Here is a 27,222-nt window from a genome sequence, read left to right as displayed (position 1 = left end):
TTTGACTTTTGTTCTGTCAGTCAGACAGATAACATGAAGTCACTTTTGTGTCTCAAAAATATGATGGAATTTTTGCACTACTATCTTATAGTCACATTAGGAAAACAATGGTTGTGGCATGACCAATATTAATGTCATTATGTGCAATGAATTTGCAACTTCGCTGCCTTTGAAATGGTTTCTTAGAAGACAGGGACCAGATGTGCAACAGTTATCAGCAAACTGCAATTCTCAAAGCATCTTTGTGTGTCAGTGAAGTGCCAATAAGATGGAGTTTTGCTATCAGTTTACAACTCAGTTCTGTCAAATTGGAAATTTCATGCCGTCAGTTTGTGGTCATAAGGTGATTAACTGTGATAAATCGATTAAAAGTGAAAATCTGCTGCCATCTGTATACAAAGAAATTCACATGAAGTACTTCCATTCAGAGTCCAGACAGAGCCTCGTAGAACTGAAGCAGAAATTCAAATATTTCCCCACAAATACAGCCAGGACAGATTTAACTGTCTAGGTGCTTGGCACCCTGCTTTTTATGTAAGAATGTAACCAGAATGCAGTCATCTGGCAACCAGCTGAGTCCCCGATTGCAAAGACAAGTCGCAGTCATCTTCAGACTGACTTAGATCTATTGCAACATGCAAAATTAGTTAGCAATTATTGACAAACCTTTGTCAACCTGTCTGATTGCAGTGATTCCAAGTCAGACCACGATTATTTGGAAGAAGACTGCCCTCCACCACGTGACCTGTGCCATTACCTTCCAATCAAAAGTAGCTCACTTTGCATGTACACCCCCCGCTGATCAGTAGTTAGTCTCTGCAGATACGTGCAATCAATGTCCAACAGCAAAAAATGTACTTTCACTGAAGTAAAGCGAGTCCTCTTCCGAGGCTTTTATCTAGAGTTAATATTTTCATGTTTTCACAGGAAAGTACATGTCGTCTCTATACTAATTATGTTTCTCTTCCAATATGTATTCATTTATCATTCATTTTAACCATAAAATTAATATTTAATCAATAGAAACCCACCATAAACTCATTTCTAGCTGTTCTGACTTTGTCTTTATGTTGCAATTAAATATTTCTGGAAAACTAGATGAATGCACAAGCTGGCAATAAAATCTCCAGGAGACTTTTAGTCCAGTGGAGGATGGAGCTGATCCTTTCAGGCCAAAAACAGCTCACAGAAATAATTCTGTGGACAGAAAGTCAGACTGGTGTATCAGTATCTTATAAGTGTTACCGCCATTTGATGATCATCATCATACATTTTGCTTTACATACTGTTATTTAATTATTTGAAACACATAGCTACTCTTCCATGTGATTTTTAGTAGGTCTGATAAATTGTGAGTTTACTTGTTGCCTTGAATCAGTGAAGCTGCTGTGGACATTCTGTCTCCAGTTTTAGGTGCTGTGATTTACAAAAAACTGTTAGTCACCCGCTTCGGCTTGCAGTGAAGTGTTAATTACCATAGGGGAAGAGTGTAGCCCCTTGTTTCATTCTGTTACCCTCCAGAGGACTGCAGGGAGGATGTGTCTCTCTTGGTTTTTCCTCTCAGTGGAGACCTGGCTGAGTAATTTGTTTTAGTCTCTTCTTGTAGTTTTCCCACTGTTGTTGTGAGTTCATTTATCAGAATCCATCATGGACATTGATCTGTAGTCAACATTTGTTAGGGTAAAGCACAAAAAGACACAGGTTACAAAATACATGTATCAATGAAAAAAATGCTTTAAACCTATGAGGAATCAGGCTGGACCAAATGGCAGTAAAATCTTTAAAAGCCATGCCGAGCTAGAAGCATTGACTTTTCTGTCATTCCAGCACAGATGGGCGTCTCAGATTCAAGCATTTGTCTAAAAACTAAAAGGTTCATCAAACCTTGGAGCTTAGCTGGTGTTCCAGCTGTGTGTGAGAGAGAGAGAGAGAGAGAGAGAGAGCATTATGGCCCACGCAATGTCACTGTGACACAGATCACACAGTTAGCTTTTTTGGATTAATCAGCAACTGAAGTGCTGTGATGTGCTGCCTGGCTGATGACATGGCAATAGGGAGTTTTTGGAAAAGCAGGGTTGCAAAAAGGAAGAGAAAGAAGACATTTTTAATTGCACAAGAATAAACAATAGATGTAGAATGATGCTACTGTCTGTTTTACGTAAATTTGCCCTTAAATCAGGCTTGCGTTGTGTGATGGAGCTTCACCTAAAATGTTGTCTTATCTTTCCAAAAATTGTACAATGCTAACAATTTCGTTGCCGTTTTCCCAAATGTTTTAAGTAGATATTTGTGTGCGGTATATATGAAGTGAAGTGAGTTTCAGAGAGTTAAACCATCTGTGTTAACAGCTTATGTTTTTTAAGCCTTTTCATAAAAAGGATGGCTGGTTATGACCTGATGGCTAGAGAGTCAAGAAGTCATCGACGGGCCTGTCACTTTGCCAGGAGATGGGTGCACTGAGAATTAAACCCTTTTGAAGGCTTTTATCTTAGATGATGGAAGACTGTAATAATAAGAACTGTCATAAATGTCCCATCTCTAATATTGTAAGTGACCCTGCCTGCTCCTAGCCAGGCAACAGACTGATTGATGGCCCTCTCATTAGCTGGGCTGTGATCAGTCCCGGTTCATACTCCTTAGTCATCAGATTTGGAGTTATACTCTTTAAATCACACTACAAAGAACTTTTTTTGTCTGTATTATTGCAAAAATAAAGTTTTAAAATGACTATTTTTTCTGCCTTTTTAGGAAAAGCCATTAACAAAGTCACTACAGCGGGGAGAAGATCCTCAGTTTGACCAAGTAAGTGCATAGAAATACAGGGACCTAGGACCAAATGCTCACTAGATAAACTATTTGTTTTACCTGTAATATAACCATATTAGATTATATTTTTATTCTATACAAAATCCAACACCAACACAGAGGTAACTGTGTTTCCTCTCCCAATTGGAAAATAAGCACGTCATAGATACTGCTCTAGTATGATGCACTTCAGCTTGAAAAAGTTGATGGTTGAAAGCCCAGCTCACATCCCAAAAGGTCTTTCAGATCTAGTCATGGGCAGGAGTGTTTACCTTGACAGCTGGCACTGCCTCAGCACTAGGTGTATCGAGCAGGTCTGTGGCTTTTCAGAGAAGGCCCTTTCACAGCCACAGAGGTGTGTCTGTGCTGCTGCGCGAGGCCATTCAGCAGCCACACAGAGCCAGGATTCTTCTCCAGCCGTGTGCTGAATGAAGGGCTCACTGTGTTCCCCAGTCCCACCAGACTCTCCTCCCTTCCTGTGTGCCCGGCCTGTTCCTTCCTTTCGCTCACCCACCCCCAAGACTGAGGGAGGCAGCCCCATGGGCGCTCTGTATTTCTGCGTACTGTATCCCCAATAAGAACCAGTTCACTATTCAAACTCGGTGCCTTTTCTTAGTGTTGCTTTTACTTTACTTAAACCCATGTTGCCCATTTATTGTTAAAATGTTTAAAAAATGCTTGAGACATGATGAAATGCAAATTAATGCTTGTTTGTTATTGGAATTGATGTTGAAATTGCTGCTCAAATAAACAAAGGAAATACTGATGGCTATCTTTCACTTTGGTATGTGGACCGCTAAACCCAAATGCTCATTTGCGCTATGTATGTCTTGCTCTCCTAGTTGATAAGCTCCATGAGCTCTTTGGCTGAATACAGTCTCCCTTCCATCCTCCGCACTTTGTTTGACTGGTACAAACGACAAAATGGATTAGAAGAGGAGTTGCACGAGTACCGCCCAAGAGCCAACACCAAGTCCAAAAAGTGAGAACAATTACATTGATTTCTGCACGCAAGCATGAGTCACTTGTAGACAAAAGAATGGTGAGGCTCAGGTGTGCTTTATGATTATAGCAAACATGTTTTCTCTCTAACAGTGACGAGCAACAGAGAGATTATCTACTTGAAAGGCGGGATTTGGCCATTGATTTCATCTTCTCTCTTGTACTTATAGAAGTTTTGAAACAGGTAAAGTGACTAAACTCTGTACTACACAAAATCTACTTAGCTTATCCTATAATTTCATCAGGTTCCCTGATTTATTGCTGCTGACAAAATAAACTTAATTTGGCAGACATCTTGAGATGATCATGTTTTCTATTGATTCTTAATCAGATGCCGCTCTACCCGACCCTTGACAGTTTGGTGAATGAAGTCATTAACTTAGCCTTTAAGCACTTTAGATACAAAGAGGGGTAAGATCTCATCTGTCCTTACAAAGTTTACTTTTCATTCAGTCTCTCTAAAATGTGCTGTTTTTGGTATAATGCATTGTTTTCCTGCAGGTATCATGGTCCGAACACTGGCAACATGCACACTGTAGCAGACCTCTATGCTGAAGTCATAGGAGTATTAGCCCAGTCCAAGTAAGGCACAAAAACAGAACAGTGATAATAATTCAGTACTATTGGCTGTGTTTTAACTTTTTTTCACTGTATGATAAATTACTACCCTCTCCTCTGTTGCTGTCATGCCACATCACATTGGTGTGTTACTGTTCCTAATGCCTTCTTGCAAAACATTCCCTGGTTTAAGAGACTGGAACGTACTGTAGGGATGACATACTTCTGGAGCGATCCCCTTCACCCCAAACTAGGACTGGAAATGAATGTCTCTGTTTATTTTGAAGTTTTGAGATCACCGAAGAAAGGAATAAGCCCTTAAAATAGAGATATTGCCGATGGGCATGCCACATAACCTTTTCTAAAGGACACTTATATGACATATTAGTGAGATATTTACTTTTCTAAAGATCAGGCAAAGGAAGAGGTAATGAATTTGGCTGTAAACTAAAATGAATCGTCTTCAGAAAGGTTGATGCAGTCTCTTTTTTTTTTTAAAGGGTTGCTGATTTTGACTGTCGAAATAATACAGCATTTCTTCTCCCAGCTGTATTCACTTTCTTTCAAGTGCAGCTCTAGCCAACAGGGAAGAGGTTAAGAAATGCTCATATGAGCTCCCATGATGAATTATCGTCTAAATTTAGACCAGCTGAAGAATCTCATCTCTGGTTCAATTTGGGCAAAGGATCAGGTGCTAGATGAGGAGTTCATCTGGGGGCACAGACTCACAGTCTGCATATAGAGGGTGAGATGAGGGGCTGATATTTTGGGAGGTGTGCACGCTGAATATTATCACTGTATTCTTTCTGAGTCACAACTCTGCTTCTTTATGGAAGTGCTGACTTGGGATTTGTCTGACTGAGCTGTGCAAGCATGTCTTAATATAGAGCCTCATTTAGCTATTTTTATTCTCAGGTTTCCTGCTGTGAAGAAGAAGTTTATGACTGAGCTAAAGGAGCTGCGGCAAAAAGAGCACAATCCTTATGTGGTCCAGAGTACCATTAGCCTCATCATGGGGGTCAAGTTCTTCCGAATTAAGATGTATCCCGTTGAGGATTTTGAAGCCTCTTTTCAGTTTATGCAGGTATAATAGCTTTAGTAACTGAATAATATTTCTGCCTCAATACATTATAAACTGAATATATATGAATATTGTACTTCTTCTGTACTCATCCTCTGCCGTATTAAACTCTTCTATACTAATGTTTCTGTTGGGTAGAAACTATGAATTAAATTCTGAGAACTGTTAAGATTTGATGTTTTATTTTAACTGTGCTTCCCATTGGCTTTTTCATGCAGCTTACACTATTTTTTCTCTTTCACAGGAGTGTGCCCAGTATTTCCTGGAAGTCAAAGACAAGGACATTAAGCATGCTTTAGCTGGCCTCTTTGTTGAGATTCTGGTTCCCGTGGCAGCAGTAAGTTTCTTCCTCATCTGATTCTTGTGTGCAATACCCAGTTGTTATGTGTATTTCATTGTAGCAGTGTATCTATAGTGTATAGTGAACACTGCATATCTTATGAAAGTACTATTTACAGTATGTAAAAACCCAAATAAAGGTGATAGTTGCAAATTAGCAATAACTTTAAACACACACAAAATAGCATTAGTTTTAGGCTCTGCATTGGAAATGTTTTACACTATATATAGAAGATCACTCAGGGGGAGACGTTTTTGTCTTTTTGTGCCATACTGTGATGTGTAATCTTGTCTTAGGCTGTGAAGAACGAGGTGAACGTACCATGCCTGAGGAATTTTGTGGACAGCTTGTACGACACAACCCTGGACTTGTCCTCCAGGAAGAAGCACTCACTGGTTAGTTCAAAACAAAGTGACACTGATTGTTGGACCTGTCTCTTTTGTACATCTTCAGTTACATGCTCAGATTCCCTGGATGCCTGTGAATTTTCAAGGTCACTTTTGTGTGTGTTTTTTTTAGTTTTTTAGTGTCTACAATAGAAAACATTTATGAGGGAAGACAGGCTGCTGTTTCATAGCATTAAAAAAACACATTAAAAGCACTGCAGTATGTGTAAGCATATTTAAAGTCTCTTCTCCTCTAAGTGTCTTCAATAAAACATTTCACCATGGTAGTTCACATGGATCTGGAAAGACAACAGCCATCTACTTTCTCCTGAGGCAACGATAATGGCTGAAAGCTATATTTTATGAATGATGCACCATCAGCAAAAAACATTTTTTAAAAAAGAGGGAACCACATTATGTCTTCAAAAGGAAGCTGGTTTAAGATGCACTTATGCAAAGGTTGCTCAGAGATAATGCATTATTCCACAAATTGACAACTTAATAGGCAAGTTTGAATATAATATGCAGAAAATCCCAGTGTTTTAGTTGTAAGTCAATAACTTACAAATTAAAAAAAGAGAGAATTTGTTGTAACAAGGCTGCACTTTGTGTCTTCTGTTCAGGCATTTTACCCTTTGGTGACGTGCCTGCTGTGTGTCAGCCAGAAACAGTTCTTCCTTAACAGATGGCACATCTTCCTTAACAACTGCCTCTCAAATCTGAAGGTAATGTAACTTAGTAACTAACAGTTGTAAAACTGCATTTGTTATTTAAAGGATGCTGCGTCTCAGTCAGTCCAAATATTACAGCTTTAATTGTCAAAAATAATTGCGTGAACTACATTTTTTACTTGATATTGTGAGCAATATTACACTGATTATTTTTCTTCAAGATGGATCTATCATTGACTTCTTCGATCAACCTTATTTCATTACAGAGTAGAGACCCAAAAATGGCTCGTGTTGCACTGGAGTCCCTCTATAGACTGTTGTGGGTTTACATGATCAGAATCAAGTGTGAGAGCAACACTGCGACACAAGGGTAAAAATCCTTTACTGTTTGCATTTACATTTCTTTTCTTTTTAAGTGTCAGTAAATAACTGTTATCGTAGAAATATCCTATTTTATATTTTATTACAAAACAAATTCTGAACATGATGAAGTGGCGGATTTAGGGAAGATTAAAAAAATGTTTTTAAAAACATTTTGTGGTTTTTTTTTATATTTTTAGAACTGATTTAGACAGATTTAGGCTCAAACCAATACAAGATTTCCAGTAACAGTTGCCTGCAGGGTTATCAGCTGTTTGCAGATGTTATTACGTACAAGCTAAAGCCCACTTGAGGAATTCCAGATGGGTCCAGACAGATATTTGGGTGCTGATCAAGCCCAAAATAAACATGTCTTAAAATGATCTGTCTAATTTGTTAAATGTTTGCACAAAGTCTTTTATTAACTTGCTTTCTTTGTCTCATTTCTCAGTCGACTCAACACCATTGTAACAACACTTTTCCCCAAAGGATCCCGCAGTGTGGTACCAAGAGACATGCCCCTCAATATCTTTGTGAAAATCATCCAGTTTATCGCCCAGGTGAATACACTTGTGTGCTGTACTGTACTGTATGACTGTTAGCAGATGCCATTCGTAATAGAATAATCAGGTTATTTATAACTGATTTGTATTTTATGTTCATTTTTCTGCAGGAAAGACTGGATTATGCCATGAAAGAGATTATCTTTGACCTTCTGTGTGTTGGGAAACCTGCAAAAGCCTTTAGTCTTAATCCTGAGGTACACGTTTGTATAGCAGTCAATTTCATTTGTAAAGGTCCTGCAAGACTGGTAATGGGATGCTGGAAACTGATAACTAACAGGTGACCCTTCTGTCATGTTTAGAGAATGAATATTGGTCTGAGAGCATTCCTGGTTGTAGCCGATAAACTGCAGCAGAAGGACGGTGAGCCTCCCATGCCTAACACTGGTTGCACTTTGCCCTCTGGGAACACACTCCGAGTAAAGAAGACATATCTGAGCAAGACACTAACAGATGAAGAGGCCAAAGTCATTGGTGAGAGAGGCAGACCATGGTCACGAATTCTGAAAATGTCATGCTTCTGCATTTTAAATTATAGGAATTCAATTAAAAATATTCCAGTGAGCTAAAGTAGTTCAATAGGTTTTCCTCTCTCATGTTCCCAGGTATGTCTCAGTATTATTTTCACGTCCGAAAGGCTATTGACAACATTCTCAGACACCTGGACAAGGAGGTGGGCCGATGCATGATGATGACCAATGCTCAGATGTTGAACAAAGAGCCTGAGGACATGATCACGTAAGTTTGCACACATCCCAGCTGACTGGACTGGACTGGACTCATCATTAACTTAACGCTCTTGTTCTCAATACTTGATCAATTTACACTTTGACACAGAAAACAAGACTTTCTAACATAACTGAAATGCGACCTTTTCAGAGGTGAGAGAAAACCTAAGATCGACTTGTTCAGGACATGTGTCGCTGCCATTCCTCGCATCCTGCCTGATGGGATGTCTAAGCCAGAACTCATAGACCTCCTGTCTCGGTGAGTAACCTGATATGAAACAATACATAGAAGACCTGTCATTCATCTGCATAAAAGTTATTCTTCATTTATCATTATTTTTGTTTGGTTTATTTTGTCTTTGTCAGACTGACAATCCACATGGATGATGAGCTTCGACTCATAGCACAGAATTCCTTGCAAAGTCTGCTGCTGGATTTCTCCGACTGGCGTGATGACGTCCTGTTTGGATTTACCAACTTCCTGTTGCGTGAGGTCCAAGACACCCACCAGGGATTGTTAGATACATCCCTTAAATTACTGCTGCAGCTCCTCACTCAGTGGAAACTCACCATGGCTGCACCAGGAAAGACGTCTGACACCTCTAAAATGCACACCACTGAGGTATACACAGTTGTCTTTTACTAACTGCCCATTTTAGAAATAGAAATAAACTAGTTTAGTATTGTGATATTACTACTGGGTAATCAGCTTTTCTTTATTTTATCACAGCTGCCGCAGACCAACTCAAGTCTCAAGACGCCTTCAGAACGAGGTCCACACTCCACTGTGCTGCATGCTGTGGAGGGACTAGCGGTCGTCCTGCTCTGCTCCTGCCAGCTGAGCACCCGCAGACTCGCCATTGCTATCCTAAAAGAGATACGCAGTCTGTTCGTGACTATTGGACAGTGTGAGGTAAAACACAGAAGGAACGCTGAGGAAACATAATATAAGAAAGATATTTTATGTACAGGTTAAAAATGTATGCTTTGCCAACTATAGGATGATGATAAACCAATGATAGAGATCATGGATCAGCTCAGCCCCGGTATATTGGATAGCTTTGTCAACGCTGCAGTCTCTGACACAGTAAGTTGTTTGTACCTCCAGTTTGTGGCACCGCTCCAAAGTAAACCTCGAGATGTTTCTGTTTATTTGCTTCGTGTTTCATTTTCCTAATATTTGTCTTTCGTCACTGTGTTCATTTCACATGGCTCGACTTTCAGAGATGAGTTTTCAGGGACAACCTCAAGCTGTATGGAGAAGATGATAGGATCTGTGAACTTAAAGCTCCAGCAACACTGGCAGTATAAAAAAACCACATTTATTGGCTAACTGTAATGAAAGGACAGTCAGGCAGACCTTTCAGGATTGAGGGAATTTTTTCATCATTGGGTAGGGCAAAACTTGGTTGCACTTTTTCAGCCTAATGCTGTGGAAGTTACCACCTTCATTTTCCACTGAGCACTCTCTGTTGCCAGGGACAGTGAGTCGCCGTAAAACATGTGATCCAGTTCATTCTTGTTGGTGCCCCATTGTCAGATGTGTAAATGTATATTATTGGTTGTTTAGTATTTTTTCTACTCTTACCCAGGCGACTTGAAAATGCTGTTTGTAATATGTTTTAAGATGACCCCGATGAAAGCCACAAACCGAAGTGTTGGTGGAGCTTTAGCTTCTATCTGACTGACATAAAAATATAAAAACAAGATTTTTAACCCCATGTAAAATCTGGTTTAGCAAATAATCTTGTAAGTAAGCAGAAAACAGAAGCCAGGTTCATTAATTATCATGTAAAATTAAATAAACAGCTGAGCAACTTCTGGCCAGCTGTCATTTCAGCTATAAGCATTTTTCTGAGTATAATGAGAGTGGCATGCAATATATGCAACATAAAAAAGCTTTTCTAAATATAGTATGTATTTGTCTTGTTGTCCTAATTACTGCCTTATTCACACTGTAATAAATTAGTTTTACACATTGGTCGACAGTCAGAAAGAAGCAGTGCTTTAAGATATATTTCAGGCATGTCCCTGACCTCTGACCCTGCTCTGTCACCTGCTTGTTTGCAGGTCACCCTGCCAGCTGGTCACCACGTGGACCTGCAGTGGCTCGTGGAGTGGAATGCATTGCTTGTCAACAGTCATTATGATATTAGGAGCCCCTCACATGTGTGGATCTTTGCTCAGTCTGTCAAGGACCCCTGGGTGCTGTGCATATACAGCCTCCTCCGACAGGACAACCTTCCCAAGCACTGCCCCACAGCTCTCAGCTACGCCTGGCCTTATGCCTTCACTCGGATGCAGATGCTCATGCCCCTGGTAGACCCAAAGTAAGTGCCCTTTCAGACTACAGTGTGGTCAGGAGGGAACATGAAACACTTCTGTATTTTTATTTTCTGCACATCCCTATTTAATCTTCCCTTTTCTGTTTCTGCCCCCATATTCCAGTTCTTCATTGAGCTTAAAGTCAAAATTCCCCACTGAAAGAATGTGAGATTATAAAGGATCTAATAATATTTCCTTTTCCTTACCAGTAATCCAGTGTACGCAAAGAAGACCAGTACCTCTGGCAGTGGAGATAACTATATAACCCTATGGAGAAACTACCTGATCCTTTGCTTTGGAGTGGCCAAGCCCAGTATCATGAGCCCCGGCCATCTGAGAGCATCGACACCTGAGATCACAGCTCCTACACCCGACAGCAGTGTCAACCTCGATAACAAGGTACATGCCTCCCTGTCCTCTGGCCTTATTAATTCCCTCTGCGCTTTGTCTCTCCAGGATCAGGTGTTCATACTGAGCTTTGTTGACTTTAAAACTCAAAGCATCAAATTACAGCAGCTATTTCACATGAATAGAGCATGAAGTCAATGTGTTCTTAAGTGTACAGACACTTATATCAATGCAGCTCTAAGTAATTAGTGGTCGTGGCAGATTTTATGTGTCTGACTGAGCAGTTGGTGTTTGATGTTTCAGGTTATCGGGAGCCCATCTGTGGCTTGGCTTCTGAAGCAGTTGGTTCCACTGATGAGGGCAGAGAGCATCGAGTTGACAGAGTCATTAGTTCTGGGCTTTGGTCGCACCAATTTTCTTGTGTTCAGGTATATCAAAGATCTATATATTAGGTGCTAATCATTTACTGCTTAACTAAGCAAACAAACTTTCCTTTTTTTTCCTGTGATGCTTTTTTTGTGATTTTCTTTATGGATTAAATATTGCCACAAAACATCTTCAGTTCTGTTTTGTCTTTTTTTTTTTTAATTAACCTGTGAAAAACTGAGAGTGCAATCTAATAGTTTTTCAATAATTAAAGGTAGTGCATTTGTGTGGCTTTTAAAGTGCAGATGAGCAGAGGATTAGAGTTGAATAATACTTTGATGCCTCACATAGCTGTTTCTAAATTGTTTCCTAGAGGTCAGATTTAATAGCTTTTTTAATTGTTTTTGAAAAATGTCATTCTGCAGTTTAATTTTTGCTACTGAACTTCATTTTGTATTTTACATTTATATCACGAGTTTATGTTTTTAATGCACACAGAGAGCTTGTGGAGGAGCTGCATCCCCTTATGAAAGAGGCATTAGAGAGAAGACCTGAGGTATATATGACTCAATTAATAATATATGCAAAATATGCACAATCAGAGAGAATTTATAGCTATGTTAGACTATAATGTAGTATTTGCTAAAGAGTTCATATAGTTTAGAACATTTTATTTTTACAGACAATCTGGTTGTAAAGATGTTCTAATTATGTTTTACAGAACAAGAAGCGGCGTGAACGACGAGACCTGCTGAGACTTCAACTGCTGAGGATATTTGAGCTCCTGGCTGATGCTGGTGTCATCAGTGATAGGTTAGTGTGATAGTATCAGTTGACACTGTTAGCCCAAAAAAAGACTGAATCGCAAAAAGGTACTTAATTACAGAGACGGCTCCCCCAGTTTCATGCAAGTGAGTTTTTGATACAAATAATTGCCATTAGTGCTACAGTTTATAGGTATTTAAACAGAAGTGAATATGTCATTATTGCATAATATTTTCTTGGTGATGTCTCTGAACCGGGTGTCTCTGTGGGGTTTTTTTTTTCATGCCACAGTACAAATGGAGCATTGGAACGTGACACACTCGCCCTGGGGGCTCTCTTCCTGGAATATGTGGATCTGACCCGGATGCTTCTGGAAGCTGAGAATGATAAAGATGCAGAGATCCTTAAGGACATCCGAGCTCACTTCAGTGCCATGGTGGCCAACCTCATCCAATGCGTACCAGGTACTACTGCAACTAGCTTAAATTTAAAGTCCTTTCTTGTCAGACCAGTCACTGCTCTATAGGTCAGACTGATAAATTACTTAGCAGAAAATGTGAAAGTTCTGTATTCCTTTTTATGAGTACCTGGTGTAATCCATCTGTCCATTTTCGAAAAGTGAATTGTATAATAGGTTTCCATTAGGCTGCCATTAGAACACTGCATGAAAGACCAGAGTCTTGACATTGATCTTGATTTGGATGTAGCCCAAGGGGAGTGGATCCAAGAATAGTTCTACTTAAAGACAGTGCAGGAAAGGGCAGGTGATGACTCATGAGTTGCCAAGCATTCACAAGTCCCCACTGAATGGCTAATAGTCTGTCAGGGGACATCAAGAACCTATTATCAGATTGGGAAAATGCACTTTTATTTAGTTGTGATGGGCTTAAGATGCCGGGATAATTTTTGCTGGCTCTAGACTTTTTTAATGAGCAAACCTATAACAAGCTCTTTCATCCCCTCCACCTCCACCTCCAACCCAGTGCACCACAGACGCTTCCTGTTTCCACAGCAGAGCCTGCGGCATCACCTCTTCATCCTCTTCAGCCAGTGGGCTGGGCCTTTCAGCATCATGTTCACTCCTCTGGATCGCTACAGCGACAGAAATCATCAGATCACAAGATATCAGTATTGTGCCCTAAAGGTAATCATAATTAGACTCTAAGTAAATGACTAAGTCACAAATTCAGAATAAGTAAGAAGAATCTGATTGTTTAGTATTCAGCTGTGTTGAATGACCACATTGAGATTAAATGTTATGTCGCATTTCTAGATAAAAAGAAAGAGTTGTTGGTAGAACAGTGGCAGAGTGAATAGGGTTGTCTTGTCTTGGTTGTTTAAACCATTAACATGTGAGCATTCTTGGCTGATGTTCTCACAGGCTATGTCTGCTGTGCTGTGCTGTGGGCCTGTGTTTGATAACGTTGGCCTCTCTCCAGACGGATACCTCTACAAGTGGCTGGATAATATACTAGCCTGCCAGGATCAGCGGGTCTGTAGCCAATACTTTACCACTGTGGTGCATTTAAACAAGGAGCTGACCCAGGAAGCCCCTCGGATAGCTTTCTGAAGCTTGCTTTATAAAAAGCCAGCACTAGTGCTTGCCAACTGCTCAGCATTATCTTGCTGGAGAAGGGCAGTTTTCTTTCAGGATAAACTGATTTTGACTTTATTCCCATTTATGATACAAGATAAAGCACCTGCATGTTTATTTTAGATATTTTTTTAGATATTTTTCCTTAGCACAATTTATTATGTGGTTTGAGGAGTTGCATTAACTGGTCATTTATCAACTTCTTTGTAGAGCTCCTAGAACCATGCTACACTGAGACCTTAAATCATTTACTGATGACTGATACAAAGTGTGGAGTACAAGGGAGGGGAAAAAAGAAGAAATTAAATCTAAAAAAGTCTGTGTTGGTGTTTGCTCCTGGCTCAGGTCCATCAGCTTGGCTGTGAAGTTGTCATCTTGTTGCTGGAACTCAATGTTGACCAGGTCAACCTATTCAACTGGGCTGTGGATCGTTGCTACACAGGCTCAAAGCAGGTCGCCTCGGGGTGCTTCAAAGCCATCGCTACAGTCTGTGGCTGCAGGTACAAAATCTCAGATGAATTTTGCATTTTCAGTGATTTTTTTTTATTGGGTCTTCATTAGTTTATCTGTATAGGTTTTTGAAGTGCATTTACTTTGGCTAATTTGGACTGACACTGAATTCTCTCATTTAGCATTACGGTCCATTTTAGTAAGTAAATTAGCCAAAGTCTCAAACTAACAACTCACTATTACACTGAAATTCTTCACTTGCTTTATCTCAGAAATTGAAACATGCATGAAATGATGTATTTGATATCACTGTGTTGTTCATACAACATTTTTGTCAGAGTTGCTCCAGGACTATCATTCATCTTTATCTTCTTCTTTAACTTCTTCTGCTACAATCTAAACACTTAAACTACTCAATTAAGTATCGAGAAAGGATTATAGTATGGGTGAAAAATAGGCTGTTTCACAAACATCATATGTTGGTACGTTTTTTTCGGCAATACTAACGCTTGTTTGCTGCATAACACACCCATTTTGCATATGTTCTGAAACAGTTATAATATTTTTACAGAGTTTTAAAGGGCATATGTGGGTTAAGTATTAAGTATTTCCTATTTTTCCAGTCGATTAAAACAACGTGCTTAGTAAGTTGTGTTGCTAAAACAGCAATAATTACATTTTAGGAACAACACCATAATGTGGATGTTAAATCTTGCAACATGAGCCTCTTACTTTGATAACACTAAATAAGTGATTCATACTCATTTTTCTCTGTTTCTTCACAAGCAAAACCTACCCAAGTGACATAGTAACGCTGCTAAATCTGGTGCTCTTTAAGGCGTCAGACACCAACAGAGAAATCTATGAGATTTCAATGCAGCTAATGCAGGTGAGAAACCTCAGTTTGCTGAGCTCTTTTATGCAGTTTTCTGTGGTTCCAGCTTAAAGGACACATTCTCCCTCTTCCATTTAACAGATTCTTGAAGCTAAGTTGTTTGCATACTCTAAGAAGATCGCAGAGCAAAAGCCAAACAGTATCCTCTATGGCACACATGGTCCACTGCCACCTTTGTACAGTGTTTCCCTACCTCAGCTCTCCTGCCAGCTGGCAAAGATGTACCCTGAGCTCACACTTCCTCTATTCTCAGGTAGATGTTGATGCTTGTAATAGTAATGTAGTTTACTGTAGTTCAGCTTTTCACAGGCTTGTCATCTTCTCTCGGTTTCTTTCTAAATACTACTGGCTCATCCCCCAGAGAAGCAGACCTCTTTTTATGGCCACTTCTGCTAACCACAGACACACAGAGAGCCTAACTTGACTTAGGGGCAACCCCTGTTTAAGTTTAATGCATATGCGGATCAGGATCAAACTGCCAATTATGGTGAAACTGAATGTACAGCATGTGTTTGAGTTTCCTATAAAATGAAAAAACCACAGTGACCACTGTATTGCCTTCCTTCTGCTTGTTCCAGAGGTTAGCCAGAGGTTCCCCACCACTCATACCAATGGGAGGCAGATCATGCTAACCTACCTCCTGCCCTGGCTTGGTAACATAGAGCTGGTTGATAGCGGCCTGCTGCTCCCAATGTTCTCACCATGCTCCTCAAGTTACAACTCTTCTAGCCAATTAACCAGCGCAGGTTCATCACACCCACTAAAAGGCACTGGCTGGGGCTCCTTACAAGCTACATCTATGGTTCTCAATAATCTCATGTTTATGACCGCCAAGGTAACCGCATGCTTGGGAAATATGATTTTATCAAAAGAGGCGTAGGTAATCTGAGATAAACGTAGCTGACATGGAATATGTTCTTTTTTTTAACCCCCTGCCTTCCCAGTATGGAGATGATCTACCTGGACCAGAAATGGAAAATGCCTGGAATGCTTTAATCAGCAATGACAAATGGAGCAACAATCTGAGAACCACACTGCAGTTTCTCATCAGCTTGTGTGGTGTCAGCAGTGACACTGCCCTTCTCCCATATGTAAGATATCAAGCCCTGTTTGTAATGTTATGTAACTTTGTTTTTTGGGAGCGGTTTTGTATCCTTACAGTTTCTCACAGAAATGTGTTGGTGTATTTATTCAGATCAAGAAGGTGGTGATCTATCTATGCCGAAACAACACAATCCAAACCATGGAGGAACTGATATTTGAGTTACAGCAGACTGATCCTGTGAATCCTGTGGTGCAACACTGTGATAGCCCTCCTTTTTATCGATTTACAGCCACAAGCAAGGCTTCTGCAGCTGCTTCAGGTACATCTTTTGAAAAAGCTTGCACATATATATTTTTTGTTTTTTGTTTTTTGTAAACCACCATTAAAATTCCCTTCTGGGAAAGATCCAAATTGTGCATGTGAAGCAGTGTTGGAGTTTAGCCTCACTTGATTTCTGATTAATTTCTAGGCACCACATCAAGCAGCAATACTGTTGTTGCAGGCCAAGAAAGCTTCACTGATACAGATGATACCAAGACTTTAAAGGAGAATGAGGAGAGGTGCAGTGGGCAAAAATGTCTTTAATTGTGTGATTGATTTAACGCAGTGTTATCAACACCCTACCCTATTATCAAAAAATCTTTTTCTGTGACTTCAGGCTTACTCATATAATACGAGCACATAATCGTCTGGAATCGCGCTACAGCAACAGCTCGGGAGGATCTTATGATGAAGATAAGAGTGAGTATTTTTCTGTACCAAGCACCTAAGAAAGAAAATGTGATTGTAATGGTTTTGATGAGTATAGAATATACAGCCTGGTTGGAGGGTACATTGGTAATCAGCCATATTCCAGTGATAATTTATGAGCAGTGCAAAGTGGCCTGGGGCTTTTTAAGAGACTCTGTGATAATTGGCACTAAAATACAAGGAGTTGAGCCTAGGGCCCCCACACTGCTGCTAGTGACCCAAAAACAGCTTTGTTAAACCCTCTTAGCCTGTAATGGTTCTAGAGATAAATGTGGCTAAACATAATCTGACGATTATTAAAAGAATCCTGGAAATTAGTTATGACAACTATATTTCAAAACTGAAGTTCTTTTTTGTGTATTTACATCATGAACAATGGGCTCTTAAACCATACAGGTGAACCTTTGCCACCCTATGCTGACTGGCTTGTGGCTGTTATTGAGACCAACCAGCCCCATCCTCTGCCCATGCCTCTGACTGGAGGATGTTGGGCTCCACTAGTGGACTTTTTACCAGAGACCATTACTCCCAGGGGACCACTGCACAGGTTAGCTGCTATAACCTGCTATGTTGTTTCTAAATGAATTTACTGTAATAGTATTCATCTGTATCCACCACAAAAAAGTTTTTATTTAAATCTATCTTAAGAAATTGATTTTCTTAGGATATGAAATGGTGTTTCACTCAGAGGGTTAATAGTGTGAATGTTTGCTTATTATAGGTGTAACATAGCGGTCATCTTCATGACAGAGATGGTCGTGGACCACAGTGTGACCGAGGATTGGACCATGCACCTACCTTTGCTGCTACATTCACTGTTTTTGGGTAAATTCACAGTACAATCAGTCTTCTCTTTAACAGCTGTAGTATAATGATTACATATCTAATGATGCACTGTAGAGTTGAGTGAAAAGTGCAACTCAGAGAGAATCCCTAATGTTCTCTCTGTAATATTGTAAGGTTTTGATCTTACTGTGTTACTTCGTCCCAGATGACCATAAGGAGTAGCTGAAATTTAAATTGAATTGACCGTAAAATAGACTTATTTGTCCAATTATGTTGTTTTTATTCAAGGCATGGATCACTTTCGTCCAGAGGTGTTTGAACACAGTAAACGACTTCTTCTCCACCTGCTCATCGCATTGTCATGCGACAACAACTTCCACACTATTGCAGCGGTCTTATTGCAGACACGTGAGATCAATGGTACCAAGACCCTCACCTGCAAACCAAGCATTCAGATGGAGTACTTGCCTTCAGGTAAGCATCTGCCCTTTTCAAGTATAAATACATTCACTCTTCACTGAATGGTTAAAGTAGACCTAGATGAGGTTGACTGAGCAGCTGGCCCTTTGACATGCGGATCTTGTCTTTGGCTAATATAAACTCGAACATTAGGAAGGAATGGCTAGCATTCCTTTCAGACAATAGATAAGGTTCTTATCTTGAAAGAAAATATTTGGATGCTGTGCCAAAAGCAATATGGAGCCCAGAGCACATCAAAGGTCTTGATTAAAGCATTCCATTCTGCTATTTTTATCCACTTTCCCAAATTGGGGCCATCTGCTAAAGCTTGCATGGCTGGCTTTAGCTCCTCTCTTAGCTGATAAAATGTTTTGCAAATGTCTTCACATTTTGAAAGTATTTGTTGTCCATTTGACCATATGAAAAAAGAAAATGTATATCCAATAAAAATGTATTTTATTAGCAATAAAAAAAATGCTATAACAATAGTTTAAAAGCGAAAGTAAACATGCTTTATACAACTTTCTTTTATATGCGTGTTATGTTCATGTGTAATATGTGGTTTCTTACACAAAGGTTTGGCTTTTTGTTTATAACAAAAGAGTGGTTAGCTTTGCAGCAATAATAATAGGAACTACTGGATCTACATCCATGAAAATGTTTTAGCACAAGTCATGTGCTCACAACAGCATCTCTTCTTCTTGCACTGGCTAAATCCATCTGTAGCTTAAAGTTGCAGTTAGGTATATGAAATCAAACATTCATAAAATATATACCACTGTAACTTGTTTGTAATCACACACCTGTTTCTGTGATGTGTTCAGGAGGTTTTGACTTCCTGCGGGAGTGTCAGGCATCCCCCGGGCCAGACTCGGGTTTGAGTTCTTCGTCTACGTCATCCAGTTTAAGTTTGGGGGGCAGCAGCAGCAACCTGCCAGAGATTTCACAGGAGGTGGAAGACCTGGTGGCCTCCAATAAAATGAATGACAAAACCAACAAGCTAATTGAGTTTTTAACCACAAGGTATGGACACAGATTTGTAATTCTTTCGTTAGAGTCACTCAGCAAATGCATGAGTTTTTACACTGTAGTTTTGCAAACAGAAAAAAATGTATGGCTGCATGTATTAAAATATTGCTAGTTATGGGCTTGATATGGTGATAAACTTCTTATATTTCTGGTTTTTGGTTCCCACCTAGTGGGGCTGCTGGATAATGCAATTTCTTATAAGCATAGCTTAGATCTGAGATTTAAATATGACTGGCATTTCCCACGATTAATTGAACACACTGTAAATTTAAATTAAAACTGTCATCTTACAAAACTAATTAAAAAAATATTTAGGATTGTATTAATTGACAGGCACCTTATGCTGGACTTGGCACTGTTAATTTGAATGATTCAGAATATAGTTTGTTTTCAGTAACTAAAAATGATTGTTTTATAGAGCATATGGACCTCTGTGGTGCCATGAAGACATTTCACCAAAGAACCAAATTTCAAAAAGCACTGGGCAGCTGACAAATTTTCTGCGATATGTGGTATCTGTGTTCAAAGAGTCCAAGTCAGGTAATTCTGTATGCCCGTAACAGTAATTCTTTCATTTTCTTTAATTTGATTATCTCTTAAACATTATGTGTAACTGAATGACTTTCATTTACACATTTCTGTCTGTGTCTTTGTCAGATTTCCATCTGGAACAGCAGCTTAGCGACATAGCGCTGCAGACAGCCTTGTGTAGCTCATCGCGTCACTACGCTGGCCGCTCCTTTCAGGTGTTTCGAGCCCTTCGCCAGCCAATATCTGCCCACGCTGTGTCTGACCTTCTCTCAAGGCTGGTGGAAGTCATCGGTGAACATGGAGAAGAAGTGCAGGTCAGAGCGCCATGTGTATACTTGAATGGTGCCAGTTTTTATGTGGGGATTTCTTGTTTGCATCATTTATGGTGTCAAATGTTGGTCGTCCGTGTAGAAAATTATACTATTGTATGTTAAATTATTAAATTGTATTATCAAAATACAGTCTAAAAATCTATGTGTGTCTTTTTTTTCTGCCAGGGCTATGTGATGGAAATATTACTCACGCTGGAGTCAGTGGTGGATAACTTGGCTGAGTGTCTTAAAAACAGTGATCTCATGGCTATTTTGACAAGGTTTGTGTCTCCTCTACATGAATTTATGTTCAAAGATGGTATTTCTGCCCAAATATGTAGTGACTTTAAATTATTTCTCCATGCTATCATCACAGAGCCTCATCCCCAGAATTCCTCACCAGTTTCAAGCTGCTATCTAACAGGAAGAGCACAGGGCAGCTCAATCTCAGGAGAGAAGAAAGGAGCAGACATCAAAGGAGCTCCTCTGTTCCCAAGAAGTTTGGAGAGGCAGACCGGTGGTCTGATCCACCACGCAGTGCCACACTGGACCGTATCCAAGCCTCTGAACAGCAAGCTCTGTTAGCTAAGGTTCGCAGCTCATCCTCATCTAGAGACAGTGTGACTGACCCAACAAGCATCAACCACCCCAGCAACCTGCTAGCCACCATCTTCTGGGTGGCAGTGTCACTGATGGAGTCAGACTTTGAGTTTGAGTATCAGATGTCTTTAAGACTGTTGAATAAGCTGCTGGCCAACATGTCACTGGACAAACAGGAAAACAGAGAGAAGCTGGAGAAGCTGCATAATCAGCTAAAATGGAGCACCTTCACTGGGCTGCAGCAGCTCCTTTTAAAGGGTTTCACCTCCATGTCTACAACCGATCTCACGCTTCATCTCTTATGCCAACTGACTCCTGTGTCGCGAGTGCCTGTTGTGGACACATCACAAGCCATAGGTATAATGTAGGAATCAATAAATAAGTGGTTTTAAAAGTAAACAGTGGACGGATAAACTTTACATTTATATATTTATATTTTTTGTACTTGTACAAAGACACATGCTTTGTGACTTTTTTCCAAAATTTTATATTAATGTCATTTGTTTTGTTTTTCGGGGGGTTTTTTTGTCTACTAGGTTTTCCTTTGAATGTTCTCTGCCTGCTCCCTCATCTGGTACAGAACTTTGATGGCCCCACACAGTTCTGTCAGGAGGTTGCTGAGAGGATCGCACAGGTTTGCCATTTTTATCCCTTTTTTTCATTTCACAAATTTCACATCTTAAACTAACACACCTTTGTGTGTGTAGGTATGCCTTGAGGAGAACAACGCCAAGCTTTCCAACCTTGCTCATGTCATGGCTCTGTATAAAACCCACTCCTACACACGAGACTGCTTCTCTTGGGTCAATGTGGTGTGTCGATATCTTCACGAAGCTTTCTCGGATATCACCCTGAGTCTGGTCACTTATATGGCAGAGGTGTGTACAGCTGAAAGGTGCTAAGTCACAATTACAGTGTGTTAAAAGTACTATGTAAAGTGAGTTTTCTCTTTTCTTTTCTTTTGTTGTTGTAATAGCTGTTGGAGAAAGGTCTCCCAAGTATGCAGCAGACCCTTTTGCAAATTATCTACAGCCTCCTGAGCCACATGGACTTGAGTGTAATTCAAGCCAAACCCTTCAACATAGAGGTGCTCAAGACAATAGAGAAATTTGTCCAGGTGAGTTCAAATGGTCCTTTTTTATCGGGAATGTATTAGTTTGAATATGCAGTGACTTTATGTGCCATCGAACATATTTTAAAAATAGAATAAGTTGACAATTTTGTAGAAACTCACTAACATATACTTTGCATGCGCATGTGCTCAGTTCAAATCTTTAGCTGAGAGCTCTGCGTAAGAGTCTTGTATTCCTTGCTCTTTTTCTTAGTGCTCATGTGAAAAAAAAGGAAAAAGCTGTCTTATGTCAGCGCTGTAAATTTGTGGACACACCCAATCTATAAACAGTCTGCTGTTCTGCTATGGGCCAAGCCTCTGCTTATTCTCATATGGCATCCATTTCCCTTTAGTACCTCTGTAACTATAAATAAAACTACATGAAAACTGTGTTTTTACATCTTGTGTTGCTCTTTGTCTGCACATACAGGTGAAGTTGTGTGTGTTTCTGTTTTTGCTGTAGACTGTTCATTGGAGAGAAGCACAGAATATACTCAAGCTGGTGGTTTCTCGATCGGCCAGTTTGGCACAGCCTTCATTTCCACAAAGTGACCTCTCCTACGAGGACATCAGCCGTGTCTGGGACCGCTCTTCCAAGGCCTTGCCTGGGAAAACGCTGGATTTCCACTTTGACATATCTCAGGTTAGAGGCCATTTCTTTGACTTTCTTTTCACTGTGTGAAAGTCCTTGTTGTTCTTGTGAAAAGAAAGGTTAATCCTTGAAATGTATGCTCGCCCCTGTATATTTCCCTGTATTTTCCAGGGTGTGGTACTTGTTGAGGTTGTGTGGAATCTTTTAAAGGTCTTTGGAAAGGAAACATTTCTTCCCCTTCCTTAATGGTGATATTTCTTTTCGACCAAACCCTGTGAGATTAGCTTGAAAGCGTGAAAGGTAAACACAATTAGTCAAGCAGTGCAGAGCTGGAAAGCGATGTAAAAGATACAAGGAGAGCGGCGTATGTGTGGGAACCGAACAGGGAGCTGTTTGTGTAGTTCATGAATGGCAGGAAATGATGTCAGCTTTTTGCTGCCGTCTTTGTATGTGAGTCAGGGAGTTGTAGTGAGCAGCCAACAGGGTGGCTTTAAACTTTAGACATACTGGGCACACCAGTGATAGTTGTTATGATATTCGGACATTTTAAGATTGAGTATAAAACCGAGAAAGTTGATGTTTTGGGTTTGGGTTTTTTTCTTGAATGTCAAGTGGAATAAAAGCTGTGACCACTTGTAAAAAAGCAATCAGCCTATCTTGACGTGTTGATTGCTTTACAGTCATTTTGGAACTGTGAGCCTAGACGAAGCAGGAGCTGTCAAGGAGCCTGAGTAATGGATTGACTAAGCAGAGAAAGACTTTCTCTTCTTCCTGCTTTTGCTCATTTTAATTTTGTCCTCACAATTGTTTGTTTGTGTCGATTCTTTCAGACGCCAGTGATTGGTCGTCGTTTTGATGATCTCCGACGCACTCCAGGCCAGGATGTGAAGAGCATGACAACAGCAGTGACCCACAGCACCTCCTCTACCTCCTCTGGATCCACTTTAAACAACGTGTTGGTGCCAGTCAGCTGGAAAAGGCCTCAATCTTCTCAGGTGAAAACTTATTCCCAAGGGGTCAAAGTGTAAAACTGTTAGGATTTGACAAATGAAGACATTGCATGTAATTGTATTTCATTATGCAAGACAATCACAACGCAGGATGTATTTGATGCACATGCTGTGTTTGAGACGTCTTCATCCTGTTTATTCCCAAAATTTAAATCCCATTGTATATCCAAATAAGGGGAAATGCATGTTGATGCCAGGCAAATATGAGACTAAATTTTAAAATGGTAGGATACTCAAACAGATACAAAAGTCAAATGTTCACAAAAAACTATAATGTGGATCAAATTAAAGGGATTTATTCACAATATTTGGGTGTTCTCTTTCCCTCTGCAGAAAAGAACACGGGAAAAACTGGTGAATGTGTTGTCTCTGCTGGGACAAGAAGTGGGGCTCACAAAAAATCCTTCAGTAAGATATACTTTATGTTGTCCGTTGGGAAATTCAGCACTCTGAACTTTTTTTAATCATGGATTTAAAAAAAAAAAAACAATTTTGCCTTTTTTTTGTTTTTCTTTGTTCATTGTTCGGTATAGGTGATTTTCTCAAGTTGTGGGGAGCTGGATCTTATGGAGCACCAGCCTAGCCAGGTATCCTCTGATGACGGGACTCGGGAACCAGAAAACACAGATGACACCACCTCAGAGCAGCAGTTCAGAGTCTTTAGAGACTTTGACTTCCTGGATGTTGAGCTTGAGGATGGAGAGGTGAGTCATGGGACGCTTGGTAGAATAATTACTTATACTTTAGATGTTAAAGTAGATGTAAAACAAGAGCAGTAAGAAAACCTTATAAAGACTGTAATGAGGATTTTCCACTGAGGAGCAGTACTGTGTTGGGTCAAGTCTGCCTGCTCTGTGTAACAGGGTTTCTTTTTCTGTGTTTTTTTTCTATCTGTGCTATCTAGGAGCTACAGGTAAGTTTAGTTGTGTTACATTTTTATTTGCTGTGTTCTATGAATGACAATTTGCTTGTGCAGATATTTTAGTCGACTGACGGCAAAGAGTAGAAAGTGTGCATGCATGTTGTGTTAGTTACAAAACTGATTCTGCAATGTCCCTGTATTAGAGAGTAGAGTATTGGAAACACAGCATGTTATTCTTAGTTCTCTCACCAGGCTTATCATCATGGTCTAGTAGTTGCTATTGAAATATAGGGTATCTTAAAGCCCGTTTTACCAGATTTACCAGTACTTGATCTCACACTGGCACTCAGCCTAAGTGGTTATGTGACTGTGGTTATCAACTCAATAACTCAAACCAGGGCTTTCCAGTCTAGCTACAAGTGTGTTTACACAAAAGGGATGGTGTTGGCAGCATCTGGCCCAATCAGAAACATTGACAGGTCTACTAGCAAAAGAGCAACTAATCTTACAAGGAAAGACAAAACTGTGATATTAGGAAAATACAGAAAGGTCAATTGCAGAATTCAGGCTGAAACAACAGGCCTGCTGCAGACATATTGGTAATGTGAGTGTGTGTGAAAGGAACCGTGCGCTTTGTACAAACACATTTTAAGTGCTTCAGTCAGTAAGCCCGGAAAAGATTTTTAATGTTAAAGTCTTGACTATGTGAAGTCAGGAAGCAAAGCTGGCACTATGTAAGTTGACAGACTTATCAAGCTGTAACATTAAGTGACAGAAAAAACTGATGGGTTTTAATTGTTATTCCATAAGTTATCATAATGTTTATTAATATTTTTTTATCATATGATTGACATAAAGTGAATACATTTAATCATAATTTTCTATAGTTATATGGCTATCTGGTCAACATCATATGATTTTCTAAAGCAAACCACAGTTGTTCATATCATGGAGTGTTGGCTCCATCTAGAGACTCAGTGGAAGAAATTCTGCTCAGGTTTAACCCTCCATCACACTGAAATCCAAACAGTAAATTACCTTTGCTAATTGTAAACATTTAAACTGTATTATTTGCCAAGGATGTAAGAAAAAGCTGTTGTTACTTCTTGAGACTCTGAAATGTACTTAGTGTGGTTTTTAGGCTTCACTAACACCATATTTTCAGGAAACTCGATCGAAAAAACCTAAATGATTAATATGGGCAAGAAATGTCAAAGTCAGAGCCTTTACTGTGACAGGTTTTAAACTAATCGTAGTTGGATATGCTTGTTTTGTCTGTTGATGTGGAGCTTTGGTGGAACGTGAGAGTTGGCTAGCATCCATGGAGTCACGCTTGAAAATCACTCTGTATTTTTTTTTTTTTAAAAGACCAAAGCAATTAAAGCCTGTTAATATTTGAATTGTGACCATGTTAAGGAGGGCTTACTGCATTGAGCACCGCTGTTCCTTCCTTTTTTAGCTTTGAAGGGAAAAAACTCTCCCATAAACTGTCCCCTCCCAGAACCAGCACTGCATGGTTGTGTAAATGTTGGTGTGAAGTATGTTTATGAAGTTTGTGTTGAAGAAAAGATTATGCTGTGCTACTTGGTACTCGGTATCTAACAGATGTTTACTGTTGCAGGGAGAGACTATGGACAACTTCAACTGGGGTGTGCGTAGACGCTCTATGGACAGTCTGGACCGAAATGACCTGCAGCCTTTGGAGGAAAGTCAGATGTCCAGCAGCATGCCCAGCCTCAGCAAGCTCGCTCATGAAGATTCAGACGAGTCATCTGAGGAGGATTCCCTGACCACCAGCCAGACACTCTCCCACTCACAGCTTGTAAGTTTATTCATTTGTGTTATAATAATTGAAAATCACAATGAAGGTAAAACCTCAAATAACAGTTAAAACCAACTGTAACAAGTAAAAGGGATTTCAAGGACAAACTCTTTATATCTTAACAATTCAAGAGTTTTTTTCTATTGTGCCACTCTCTGTGCCAAGCTGTATAGGGTTTAAAAAATGTCTTTCTCTCTCAGATTAAGACTTTTCCTCTAGTGTCAAGCTTAGGGCCAGATTTTCAAGTCTGAAAATATAATGGGCCTTTCTGTCACATTCTGTCTTGTTCCATTACCTTTCTGTTATTCCATGACAGAAAGAGCCATTCAGCATTAGCTAAAGGTTGCTAAAGTTGCCGTAGCAGACTGAAACCTGTGGGTCAACACAGCCGTCATCTTCACCTCTTGCTTTTGAGTTTTAAGAAACTCCACTACTGTCGGTGATACAGTTTCAGACGATTTTGCTGTTTTTAGTTCAGTGCCGTTTATTTTAAAGATTCTATTAAATGTTTCTTTGTCTCTTTTTCAGACTGTCAGCCTCTCTCCAACTGCAGAGATGAGTAGCATTGACTCTCCCTCTCCCTTCTGCGATACCACTTCAGCAGATTCGACTCCTCTGAGCACCAAAAATCCAAGTTTCGAGGTCCAACAACCAGAGGACTCGAAGCACCGGGTGAATAAGGGCTTCAGAGTGTCTGAGATTCTGGGAACTACTAATTCCTATCGTAGTTCTATAATAGAGTTCTTTACTAATTTTGCTAAATAGGAGCTGTTCTGTTTTCTCGTGTATTGAATGTTAAATGTGCTTTGGGTTAAGGCAATCATAGGTGTTATTTTGCAACACTGTGACTTTTCTACATTTCCTTTCTTTAGAGTAGAGCATGAGTGACCTTTTCTTGATATTTCAGTAGTTGCATGCAAAATCATAAAAAAACAACTAAAATTGACAAGCAGGTGATCTAAAGCTTTGGGCTCCGGGCTATTTCTTGTCTAACTTTAATTGTGGCAGTTTGTCTGGGGATGTGAGGGGTTGTAGCCAGCAGTAGAAACAAAAAACATTTCTTTCTTTCCGTATCTG

At 39.8% G+C, this 27,222-nt stretch overlaps 1 protein-coding gene across 8 annotated transcripts in view; it reads left to right on the top strand.

The window, feature by feature from the left end:
- Positions 1-27,222, top strand: part of frya (furry homolog a (Drosophila)) — a 46,527-nt gene that overhangs the window by 14,712 nt on the left and 4,593 nt on the right. For 5 of the 8 annotated variants that reach the window (XM_026193657.1, XM_026193653.1, XM_026193651.1 and 2 more), the window contains exons 3-54: positions 2,749-2,802; positions 3,648-3,787; positions 3,901-3,991; positions 4,139-4,218; positions 4,309-4,389; positions 5,281-5,449; positions 5,691-5,783; positions 6,083-6,181; positions 6,796-6,897; positions 7,110-7,213; positions 7,655-7,763; positions 7,877-7,963; positions 8,069-8,240; positions 8,372-8,504; positions 8,646-8,753; positions 8,861-9,116; positions 9,225-9,407; positions 9,495-9,581; positions 10,565-10,824; positions 11,029-11,218; positions 11,471-11,595; positions 12,032-12,089; positions 12,255-12,346; positions 12,590-12,762; positions 13,282-13,442; positions 13,680-13,790; positions 14,238-14,392; positions 15,129-15,231; positions 15,319-15,490; positions 15,816-16,072; positions 16,182-16,328; positions 16,433-16,601; positions 16,752-16,842; positions 16,941-17,023; positions 17,429-17,579; positions 17,754-17,857; positions 18,107-18,292; positions 19,102-19,300; positions 19,725-19,846; positions 19,964-20,151; positions 20,335-20,429; positions 20,525-21,105; positions 21,285-21,382; positions 21,456-21,626; positions 21,725-21,865; positions 22,323-22,502; positions 23,282-23,446; positions 23,795-23,869; positions 23,995-24,165; positions 24,366-24,374; positions 25,945-26,145; positions 26,674-26,817. In XM_026193657.1, coding sequence (XP_026049442.1) covers positions 2,749-2,802; positions 3,648-3,787; positions 3,901-3,991; positions 4,139-4,218; positions 4,309-4,389; positions 5,281-5,449; positions 5,691-5,783; positions 6,083-6,181; positions 6,796-6,897; positions 7,110-7,213; positions 7,655-7,763; positions 7,877-7,963; positions 8,069-8,240; positions 8,372-8,504; positions 8,646-8,753; positions 8,861-9,116; positions 9,225-9,407; positions 9,495-9,581; positions 10,565-10,824; positions 11,029-11,218; positions 11,471-11,595; positions 12,032-12,089; positions 12,255-12,346; positions 12,590-12,762; positions 13,282-13,442; positions 13,680-13,790; positions 14,238-14,392; positions 15,129-15,231; positions 15,319-15,490; positions 15,816-16,072; positions 16,182-16,328; positions 16,433-16,601; positions 16,752-16,842; positions 16,941-17,023; positions 17,429-17,579; positions 17,754-17,857; positions 18,107-18,292; positions 19,102-19,300; positions 19,725-19,846; positions 19,964-20,151; positions 20,335-20,429; positions 20,525-21,105; positions 21,285-21,382; positions 21,456-21,626; positions 21,725-21,865; positions 22,323-22,502; positions 23,282-23,446; positions 23,795-23,869; positions 23,995-24,165; positions 24,366-24,374; positions 25,945-26,145; positions 26,674-26,817 — 7,476 coding nt within the window. The remainder of the gene's footprint in view (positions 1-2,748; positions 2,803-3,647; positions 3,788-3,900; positions 3,992-4,138; positions 4,219-4,308; positions 4,390-5,280; positions 5,450-5,690; positions 5,784-6,082; positions 6,182-6,795; positions 6,898-7,109; positions 7,214-7,654; positions 7,764-7,876; positions 7,964-8,068; positions 8,241-8,371; positions 8,505-8,645; positions 8,754-8,860; positions 9,117-9,224; positions 9,408-9,494; positions 9,582-10,564; positions 10,825-11,028; positions 11,219-11,470; positions 11,596-12,031; positions 12,090-12,254; positions 12,347-12,589; positions 12,763-13,281; positions 13,443-13,679; positions 13,791-14,237; positions 14,393-15,128; positions 15,232-15,318; positions 15,491-15,815; positions 16,073-16,181; positions 16,329-16,432; positions 16,602-16,751; positions 16,843-16,940; positions 17,024-17,428; positions 17,580-17,753; positions 17,858-18,106; positions 18,293-19,101; positions 19,301-19,724; positions 19,847-19,963; positions 20,152-20,334; positions 20,430-20,524; positions 21,106-21,284; positions 21,383-21,455; positions 21,627-21,724; positions 21,866-22,322; positions 22,503-23,281; positions 23,447-23,794; positions 23,870-23,994; positions 24,166-24,365; positions 24,375-25,944; positions 26,146-26,673; positions 26,818-27,222) is intronic. The other 3 variants (XM_026193652.1, XM_026193656.1, XM_026193658.1) reach the window with 1 other exon arrangement.

Source organism: Astatotilapia calliptera, chromosome 14, assembly GCF_900246225.1.
Source record: "Astatotilapia calliptera chromosome 14, fAstCal1.2, whole genome shotgun sequence".
Lineage (NCBI taxonomy): Eukaryota > Metazoa > Chordata > Actinopteri > Cichliformes > Cichlidae > Astatotilapia > Astatotilapia calliptera.
Note: the sequence above shows the minus strand (reverse complement) of the source record. Positions and strands in the feature narration are given on the sequence as shown.